Genomic DNA, 11,042 nt, shown 5'->3' on the forward strand with positions numbered 1-11,042 from the left:
TCTATACGAAAGAAGAAAGGGATAAAAACCCTTTTTACTCGGAAGCCTCCCAGACTCTAGATCTCTAATCCTTCTGCTAGTTCATCCTCGCTTCAGGTAGATTTCTTGTATATGTCTTTTCATTCTTGTCGTTGTTCTATCATTATCATTCGTTTTTTTTTCCTAAAGAAAGAGGGTGAATCCTGCAGTATTAGGAGGCTCCTTTGGCCAATCCCGTCGGGTGGAAGGCGCCTTCTTATTTGATGGAGGAGTACTCCAACATGCCTATGAGTGATTGGTTTGAGAAAAGTTTTGCTAAGAAGTCTAGGAGGGAAGTAGATAAATTGGCTATTCCTCGTCCGTGCTTTTCCGCTAATGTACTACGCGTCATGTACAGGATCGACCCCATAATCCCTCACGATCTCAGCGCGGTACCGGTGGTAGTCCAACCCCTTCCTTCGTAGATATTGTGCAGAATATTGGCGTTAAATTATCTAAAGGGGATGGTTGGATGACTCCGCTCCTTCACATATCATTTGTACACCCCTTGCGGGCGGAGACCCTTCGTATTAAAGGCCAGGTTTTGGAGTCTCCTACTGACATGTTGCATTCGTTGAGTCCATCTGGGTCGAATCGGTTGATTCCTGGTGGGCCCTCAGCTAACATGACACTTCAGCCAGATCATTCTGAAGGTGACTACTCATTGACATGTGTGATGTTATTTAATGACATCTTTGGTCTTCTCCTTCTCTCCCCTTCCTCTCTCTCTTTATATGTTTTTAAATAAATTCGAGCTCCTCTTCGTGATGTTATTTGTTCGTTGTCCTATAGGTTCTACAAGTGATTCCGAGTCTTCCTCTACCCCGTCTAATCAGAAGCCTTATAATTCTCCGCTCTCTCTTGAGGTTAGTCTCACCTTTGCTTGGATTTTATTATTGGTATTTGCCTTTGTTTTACTGTTGTTTAATTTGTGCGCGTGTCGCTTTTAGGAAAAGGGTCATAAGCGTAAGGAGGTTGGTAAGCATGAAGGTTCTAGTATCGAAGATGGGAAGTGCGTGGTCCCTGGTGACGGGCATGTAAAGCGCATACGAGTAGACGGAAATGATGTTGTGTTATTCAATCATCCTGAGAGGCGTCCTCACGTCTCCGACCCGCTATCGATTCTGGAGGATCCGCAGTTTCGCTTTTCGAAAGTGGTGGATGTCGCGGAGGCTGGCGTCGATCCTGATGTTTATAAGCTAGTTCAAGGTTTTTGGGTACCGACTTCTCTTGTTGTTACTTACAGGGATATTGTGGAGCGCGGTGGCGGGCATATGGTGAAGGAGGGTCTCTTGGATATGAGGACGCTGTGTTATATGAACAAGGAGAAGTGGCCGATCAGCTTGCACGAGTGGGGATGGTTCTATTGATGCGGGTGTATTGCGTGGTTGGGAAACCACTATTCATACCGCCGCTAATCTCGAGTTCCGAGTAAAATGGTTGAGCGAGCAGTTGGCAAAAGTTAAAGATCGTAATGATCCACGCGCGCATCTCCCTTTTCAGATTACTAAGCTAGAGGAGGAGCTAGTCCGTCTTTCCCAGGTTACCTCTGAGAAGAAAACGACACTGAACCTGCTTACCGCCAGTGTAGGGGTAGCAGCGGTCGCGGCTCAGCAGGCGGAGGCTGCGGAGGAGAAGGTTCGCGCAGATCTTGAGAAGAAAAGACAGAAATGGTCCATCTTCCAATCTTCTTAATGTACTTTTATTTCCCTTTCTGCTTCCTTTCTTTTGTGTTATACGCCTTTTTCCTTTGGACAATTTATATGTTTGAAAGATACATTAATCATGTGGGATGTTATGTTTAAGTTTTTATTTTAAGGTTTGGGATTTGTATTTCGTGCTCTTTCTTTGATTCATTTTGTGTTGCTAATTTCTGCATTGTGTGTTGTTTCAGGGGAGAAAATGCGCCCGGTGCTGAGATACCGTCATTCTTTTGCTTTAATAAGTTTGAATATGGTTTCGATGCGCCTAGCGTCCCTTTTCCTATTTCGAAAGCGGAGTTGTGTTTTTCCTTAGTGGGAGGGGGTTTAAAGTGTACTTTGTATGAGCAATTTAGGGCTAGTGCAGGGTAAGTTGGGTTTAAGCGCATTCGTTCTTCCCCCGTCCCTTTTTGTTTGGATTGTGTGAGGTGGTTTAGTGGGTGGGGCGTAGACGTAATGCGCCTGTTCCCCCTTTTTTTCTTTGAATAGAGTATGGGTGGAGTGTTTGGGGTAGGGATGCAAATGGGTTGGATTGGGTCGGTTTTGGCCTCACCCACTACCCAACCCACTGATGGTGGGTAACAGGAGTTGTCACCCGCAACCAACCCAAAATTATAATGGGTCAGTTTTCACCCGACCCACATTATGGTGGCTTGGATCGGGTGGATGGTGGGTTACCCACCATAAAATATAATGAACATTACATTACAGACTTACAGTCTTAATGTTAAACTTACTTGTATACAAATAACTAAGACTCTTATAGATTGGATGTAATAGCTTTTATCAAAAAGCTGACCCCAAGTTAAGTGTAGACAATTAACATCATAAGAAGTTACTTAAAATTGTTTACAAAATAAAAATCCAGAGAAGTAAGAAGTTGGTGCAAAATTGCAAACTGCAACGATGATTAGGGTTAAGGAATTATATATCATTACTTCAACGGTTGTGGTTCATCTAGGATAGGTAGTCTAAGGGTTAGAATTAACTTAGAAATATTTAGGCGGGTGGGTGGATTGGGTCGGGTGAGGGAAGTTGTCACCCACATTCAACCCACCATACGATGAGTTTTGATGTTGTGATCCATAGTCAACGCGCTCCTAGGTGGGTTGGATCTGGTGTGGGTAATTTCAGGCGGGTGTGGGTTGGGTTGGTGGGTTGATTCGGTTTTGTGCAGCCCTAGTTTGGGGTGCCCCTCCACCTCTTTTTCTTTGAATGGAGTAGGGTGGGAGGGACGTGGGTGTACCACACCTATTCCCCCTATTTTTCTTTGAATAGAGTACGGGTGGAATACTTGGGGTGGGAAGGGCATGGATGAAACGCGCCTATTCCCCCTCCTTTTCTTTGAATAGAGTATGGGTGGAGCGTGCCCACTCTTCTTTTTTATTTCGGTTATTTTGTAACATGTTAGGTAGATAAGGTGTGGGTGTAACGCGCCTATTCCTCATCTTATTTTTCCTTTGTGTGGGGTGCGGATATAACGCGCCTATTCCTTTTCTTTCTTTTTTTTCCCCCGGTTATTTCGTAACATATTGGGTAGGCAGGGCGTAGGTGTAACGCGCCTATTCCCTTTCCACGTGCCTTTTGTAAACTCGTTAGAAAACCGGGTGTTTGTTCATCCCATAGTCTTTCATAAACTTCATCAGCCGCCCAAGTGTCTATGCATCTCGGGGCCTTTTGTAAATTCGTCATCCAGCCGAGTGTCTATGCATCTCGGGGCCTTTTATAAATTTGTCAGCCGGCCGAGTGTTTATGCATATCGGGGCCTTTTATAAATTCGTCAGCCGACCGAGTGTCTATGCATCTCGAGTCTTTTGTAAATTTCTATGCATCTCGGGGGCTTTTGTAAATTCGTTGGATGTCCGAGTGTTTATGCATCTCGGGGTCTTTTGTAAATTCGTCGGCTGTCCGAGTGTCTATGCATCTCGGAGCCTTTTTCTTTTTCTTTCTCTTTCGCCAACACCTTTCTTTATTAATATAAATTATCATTTGCAAGAATACAAAAGAAGAAAAGATAATAGGTCTTGCCTTAACAGTTGGGGGTTGTTATCCGCTATTGTGTTTTAGAGAGAAGACCCGCGGTTCTTTACTGGCGTGTCTGCTTCCTGTATGTCGTGCCTAATTTATGTTTTAGTGGTGGGGAAGGGGTCGTGCTTGATTGTTTGTTATGTTATTTCAATTTCTCCCGCTGCGCGTTTGCGGTCAAAAATGCTCCTGATGGCAAAGCACTCTATTGTTGGGTGGCCTAGGCTTTGGTGGTAATGGCGGTATCTGGCTGCGCTTTTGTCCATTTTGTTGACATCTAGCACCGTTAGCGGAAGGCTGAATTCTTTGTTCTTTACCCATTGCTCCAAAAGTTCGATTATCTGCTCTCGGCTAGGCAGGGTGTGTGTGTGTGTGGAGGGTTATCTCGTCTCGTTCCTCTGAGTCCCCCTGGGTTTCCTTCAGTGATCTGGAACCGCCCTTTACCTGTGGTGAGCCTTACGTTACGTGGTGCTTCTGAGACGACATTGATTGTGTGTTGCCATGGGCGGTCTGTAGGCGTTTCTTCAACACAATCGGCGATCCTTTCTGCTGCTTCTTCCAGTTCGACGAACGTTTGGAATCTGAAGTTGATCAAACTTCTTTTGTAGGATGATGCCATCCCGCGTATGAAAATCTCAACTAGTGCTTCCTCACCGGTATCCTCGTGGCAGTCCAACGCGAGACGTCGGAACCGAAAGATGTATTTCCAGATTTCTTCTCCTACCCGTTGGCTGCACCCGCTCAGGTCTATTCATGTGATCTTTCTTTTAGCTGGATAAAATTTCCTAAGGAAAAGAGCAGTCATGGTTTGCCACGAGTCCACGCTCTCTTCTTTTAAGTTATCATATCATGTGAACGTTGTTCCCGTGAGTGATTTGGGGAACTCTCTCAAGCATAACTTTCCATTAGAGGCCTTGTCGTTCATTGCTGACAAAAATGGACTAAGATGTTCTCGCATGTTTCCTTGCCCATCATTTGCTTGAACTTTGGTGATGTGTAGTCTTCCGGGTATTGATACTCGTTGACGTTCGACGGGTAGGGACTGCTCATAGCGCCATAATTGCCTTGTTTCATCACGAGGTAATTTGACTCTAAATACCTTGCCACCTCTTCTTTTGACATTGTCATAGACTTGTTGTCCTTGTGCCCTTCATTCGCTGCCATTCCCTTGATGACATCTTGATTTGTCATTGTAGCTTGTTCCATCCACTCCCTCCGCTTTTGTTTCCTTTGAGCGCGTGTTTCTAACTCCTTTCGTATGTCTTGTAGTTTCGAATGAGAGGGCTTTGGTGGTTGTTTCGTTTGTTGCTCACCTTTTCCTTGCGTTACTCCTGCCTCTATATTCTGGGATGTATGTGTTATCCTTTGGCCATCCGCGTCTTGTGCTAGCACTTCTTCTTCGTTGTCTTCGTTTTCTTCTTCTATTATTACCTGGTCGAGGTCGTCGGGCTTGTTACGATTTCTTAGCGCGCTTGTGCTAGTGCTTCCTGGGTGCGTCATGGTGAGCTAGGCACGAGCCTCCGTATGTGATCGTTAAATGTTGAGGGGTGAATCTGATTTTTCCAACCCACCCTAGCTACACCAAATGGCTACACTTTCTAGGAATGGTATGATAGAGAATGCCCCCTCTATTGTACTATGTACCTTATTTATAGACTTTCCCAAAAATCCTTCCTTTTATGACATCATGCTACGTGTCCTAAACTCCCTTCATTACTACTAATGCCACTCCTTTAATACAACCTCCTCTTTTTCCTTTAATCCCTTCCTTGTCCTTTCCTCTTCATGGGTGTTTCTTAGTGGACTTGGGCCTTGGTCCCCAAATCCCCTTTTATTCATGTCGGGCCTGACACCCTCTTAAGGGATACCTAACCCTGTTCAGGGGTGATATTTTTCATGTATCAACAATCAATTCAACCATCATTTCTAAAAATAAAATAAAATAAACTCGACCACCATTTCATGAACCATGGCAAGAACGCCATCAATATATAATGATTTAAGGTGCCGCTTTAACCTTGGGCAAACTAACAAAGTAACATGAACCAAGAGAAATAACAGTCAAAACTAATACTAATGAGCAGAAAAGCAAAGTGCACTATTCCAATATCTGATATTGTATACGACTGTTCACTATGGACCAACTAAGGTTTCATTCCCCTCGGGCTCTCTCACTCTACAACCTCAAACTTCATATACGGCTGGAGTGCTTGCGACAGTATAATTAGCACCAAGCATCCAACTAACAAACCAAACCATTCGCTGAGGTTTCCAGAATTCTCTTCACCTCCGTTTCTGGTTCAGTGAGATCAACTGGGGACTGAAAAAGAAAATGGGACTCAGAGATCTGGACTCCATGGAAAATATATCAAGAAAAGCCGTTATTCACAAACCTTCCCATAGATGTTTGCTTTAGTTGGAGAAGCTCCAGCTGCAAGTAATAGACGCACAACTTCCACGTGTTCACCTCTAGCCGCATGATGGAGAGGCTGCACATGAAAACAATTTTGTTCAACTTCAATCGGTAATTTTAGGTAAAGGAAAAATAATTTTGTTTCATTTCCACTTACTGTATCACCTTCCACATCGACTGTGTTCAACATCTTGTTAACAAGATCAGGGTTGCCAGCAGAGTTGATTAGAAGCTGCACAATTTCAGCAAAACCTGCAAACACCCATCACATAAAAGCAGATTATAAAACTAGTAAAGGCATAACTCACAATGACTCAACTAGGTGCACTATAAATTAGTGGACAACTGATACCTCCTGCACAAGCATCATGAATAGGAATTGCACCATCCTCATCCTTAGCCTCCATGCTAGCTCCCCTCTCCAAAAGTAGCTACAAGTAAGAGAATGTTAACAAAGACTTTGCCCCAAGAAAAGAATATATTTCCCTATACCTTGTACCAGAAAACAAAAGTTCAACCAGAAGAAGAAAAGATAATAAAGCAAGATAACCAACCTGGACACAAGGCAGATACCCATACAGACAGGTCAGGTGGAGGGCGGTATCCCCGTCTTCCACGGGTTCATCGATATTTCCAGTCAAATTATCTGAATTAATACATGGAGGGACTAAGACTTAGTCCTATGGGCTAGATTGAACTGCTAGATTAGCAATTAAGTGTTGCAATTCAAAAGAAAAAGTGTTGTCTATTTGTTAACACTAGTTCTTTCTCAGTTCAATCCTTTACATTCGAAACTAAAAAACATATCAGTACATCGCCACAACAGAGTTGAAAAGGCAATACAGGCTAATCTTCAGCAGTAACGCATTATCATGATATCATTTGTTAGCTATCACCAAATTATTTTGAGTTATCAGTTTCAAAGGTACCCGACTCTCACGATGGCAAATTATTCAAGATAAATTAATCCATACAAGAACCCTAACTTGTTCAACCAATCAAAACCCCAACTTATAGAAGACTAAAACCTAACGAACCCCTAGTTTAATTGGATTAAGAGTATACTTAACAAAAATAATCACCCTAAAGGAGTTAAGAAAATTGTAAAGATTTATACCTAGAGCATGGCGAAGGGCGTCGACGTTGCCGAGCTGAGCAGCCTCGGCTAGAGCACGAAGATGTGGAGGAGTTGTTTCAGTACTGATATCCATCTCGAGTTCTTCTTCCCCGAATATACCTTCTTCTTCATCATCTTCAAGTCCATTAGGTCTAGCCGGAACTGCCATTTTTGCTTTTGCTTTTGCTTTTGCTTTTCAAGGTTTTAATCTGTGTGTATACGGAGTTTTAGAGAGCGAGAGAATGAGGTTTTGCTGGTTGCGTGTATTTTTATTAGTCGGGTTACTTGGGAATACTGGGCTTTCTCAAGCCCAATAAAAGTAAGGAAACACGTGCCTCTGAAATATTTTTTTGTTGCAAACTGGGTTGCGCTCCGTTTTTGGAGTCGTGTCCGCGTCCGACGCACCAATATGCGCGTCCCGCGCGCGTCTTATTTAGACGCACCGATGATTCGTGTTTGGAACATTTTTTATTCATTTTCATTTAAAGTTCTTCCTTTATTTTTACTATTATTAACTAAATGAAGAAAGACAAACATTTAGATCAATCATTTAAGTCTTTATTAGGATTTTGTAATTGGAAATGACATCACATATATTTTTAGTTGGGCATGTGTTGTTTTAAGAATGCATTTTGATTGTGCCATGTGTTTAATAGTGATAATTGTTTGACCTTCGACGTGTATAAACAAACGATCTCTCATTTTTTTTGAAATTTATACACATGTAGCATTATTTTCTAATTTTTAGGATCGAAACACTTGACTTTGTTGTATAAATACATAATTGTATATATAAATAATATATAAATAAAATATGTATTTACGTGTCCGCGTTCTAGTTTTTTGGGAAATTTGTAGTGTCCGCGTCATGTCCGTGTCTACGCGTCCGCGTCTGTGCAACCCAGGTTGCAAACTACCGCAAGGCTCGTTTTTCATTTTTTTCTCAGTCGAAAAAACACGGGCGTAAAAGTTCAGGTGCGCATCCATTCCCAGTGTCAAAATTTCTCATAGACCCGATTTTTTTAAACAGAACTAATAGTAAAACACCAAGGTGACGGAATTTGAAGTACAAAAAACTCAGTTCAAATGTTGGGATCCGTTAAAACTCCATATTAAACAAAATTGATACAAAAACTCCAAATTTTTAAAAATTGATACAAAAACCCCAAACAATTGGTTTCATCAAATTTTATGATTAAACCAAATTTGGTTTCAACTTATTTTTGCCTATCTTTTTTATCATGAAACCGAAGATGTTAATGATGAAATCAAATTTTGGTGGTACTGTTTCTGGTTAGTGGTGGTGTTGGTTGGTGGTGGTGCTTTGGTGATGGTAGTGCTAGTACAATTTGTTGGTGGATGTGGTGTTGGTTGCTAGTAGTGGTAGTTAGTGGTGGCAAAAACACATGTGGGGTTTTTGTGTTAGTTTTATTATTTGAGGTTTTTGTGTTACTTTTGTTTTGATGAGTTTTTTGTGGATGTATAGTGATACTTTTGTGGTTATAACTCGCGACCCGTTTTTCAAAAGAATTTGTTTTGAAAAGGGAGTCAGATGGGAAGTAATATCGGTACTGTTTGACTGCCTTAATATTTTATTAGGCAAATCTGAGGGTATTAAAGGAAAATGAATCACAATTATAGAGAAGATTAAACTATTATTGATGTAATCCATGATTTCTATTTCCAAAGTAAATTAAAGACAGTTACATCCCTGTTAACTTTACGAGTATACAAGTTAACAAGACCCATATATTTTTGGTATCAATTCCATGCTTATATTTGTTATTCCCTCCATACCACATATATAGGCGGAGTAGTAAAATATCTTAGATTAAGAAATTTTTTTGATTTTATAAATTTCTATGCTTTTTCCTGTTTTATCCTTAATTATATTCCCAATGTTAGAGACATACACTCAATTGTGATGATTCCCAAACAAATAAATAGGGGTAACAGAAGTAAAAAATGGTTTCGAAATTTGGACTCTGCCTATATAAGCATGGAAAAATGAAAAATTCCGCATATATAATAGGTACGGAGGGAGTATATTTTTTATATATGACCTTGTATTATTTTTGTCCTTTTTTGTTTGTCTTATTAGGTAGAATATCCAAAAGGAGCGAAAAGGTTTTGAAATAGACGCAGAAGTGAGCGTGGACTAAGGACCAGGTGGATTTCGACCAAACTCAAGAGTATTCATTTCTATGTTGGAGAGAATGAAGAGACAAAGGCAACACAAACCAAATTCAAGAGTATTCATTCTATGTTGGAGAGAATGAAGAGACAAAGGCAACACAAAAAATGAGGTCGTTCCGAGTTCGTATGAAAAAGTTATGGGAAAAAATAGATTTCAGGTTCGATCCCATTTGGAAAAAGTTCAAAAATACTTTTAAAGAGAGGATATTTGGTTTTGAAGCGGGCCCAAGCCCTAGTATTTTTAGGGGTATTTGAGGAGACTTCTAAGACTTTTTAAGACACGTTTTATCAAGGTTTCGAGGGGGAGAAAAAAAGGAGCGAAAACTAGGGTTTTGGAGTATTTCCATCATCGTATTTATTTCTCCTTGATTTTATTTTTATGTATCTCACAGATTTCACAAGATCCATAAGTATCTAAACTCCTATTTGATTGAAGATGAATTCTAAGATTCAAACGTGAATTAATTTAATATATAAATATATTTCTGATTTCTTAACATGATTATCGTTTGTTTCTACTATGATGAATGTTTATGTTGGATATCCGTGATTTTTGAACAACTCATTACACAAGTAGAAAACGTGAGACCTAGGGATTTTGTGGAACAATCGCGCGTAGAAACAATACTAGTAAGTAAACCGAGCTACAGAGTTTAACTGCTTGGATCAAACCTAGATTCAACATCCCTAAAGCATTCGATCAAGTACACCTTGAGAGCGTACTTCTTGGTGGCTCAAATGGATGGAATTCAATAGGTAAGATTACATGTTATTCGATGATATAAGAAATCTTTGGGGTAGTTAAGCGTACTTGTTACCCTACGGTTGGTGATAATCTGTGATGGATATTGACGGATAGATAAATATATATATTACATTGGTGAATTTTTAGTAACGAAGAAGGATTCCTCAATCATATTGCTCATCCTTGATTATATCTGTTAGAGTACTGCTCGGTCGAAATCAAAAGTTTTGCTATCTCAAGCTTGTTGTCAATGTTAGTTGATCAAAAATATATCTTTATTTCTAGTCTACTAAAGTCAAGTCTTGGACCAGGTATAGAATTTGGTAGTAAAGTATCATACATCACTGGATAACCCTCGAAGATTGAAGATCGACAGAGACATTTGGAGAAATTCATCAACAAAGGTATGTGAACACTGAAACAATCTATTTACTCATATGTATCACAATATCTATATGAGACTATGTCGTATGGATTATGGTACATTTAATATTGCAAAGAAGAAATTCCGAGTCAAGCTTGTCATATTAAACATCTCGAAATATGAATTAGCAATGGGTGTTCATTGGTCCTTAGCAATCTTAGTTCGAAACAAGAACTATTTTTGTGTCGTATAGATCATTTGAAAATTATCCATGCAATGATATTTATATCTATGGAAAATGGGAATGTTTCAAACATCAAAAGAGAGTATTTCAGAACTCCTGAAATTGGATTCAAGGTAGGTTGGAGAACCATCTCTCAAACCATAGATATCTGATGTTCGAAATACATGAGCTTGTTGAACTAGTTCGCAAAATGTTAAGTTCTAAATGGGAAAATTCACCA

The 11,042-nt window shown here is 40.3% G+C and overlaps 1 protein-coding gene across 1 annotated transcript; it reads right to left on the minus strand.

The window, feature by feature from the left end:
• Nucleotides 1-5,701: 5,701 nt before the first annotated feature.
• LOC113311949 (tankyrase-like) lies at nt 5,702-7,504 on the minus strand. The gene is made up of 6 exons (XM_026560731.1): nt 7,274-7,504; nt 6,711-6,802; nt 6,509-6,587; nt 6,314-6,408; nt 6,137-6,232; nt 5,702-6,063 (listed from the first exon to the last, which is right to left on the minus strand). Exons 1-6 carry the CDS (start codon nt 7,440-7,442, stop codon nt 5,986-5,988), a joined length of 609 nt encoding a protein of 202 aa, XP_026416516.1. The 5' UTR covers nt 7,443-7,504; the 3' UTR covers nt 5,702-5,985.
• Between the last annotated feature and the right edge of the window lie 3,538 nt (nt 7,505-11,042).

Source organism: Papaver somniferum, chromosome 9, assembly GCF_003573695.1.
Source record: "Papaver somniferum cultivar HN1 chromosome 9, ASM357369v1, whole genome shotgun sequence".
Taxonomy (NCBI): domain Eukaryota; kingdom Viridiplantae; phylum Streptophyta; class Magnoliopsida; order Ranunculales; family Papaveraceae; genus Papaver; species Papaver somniferum.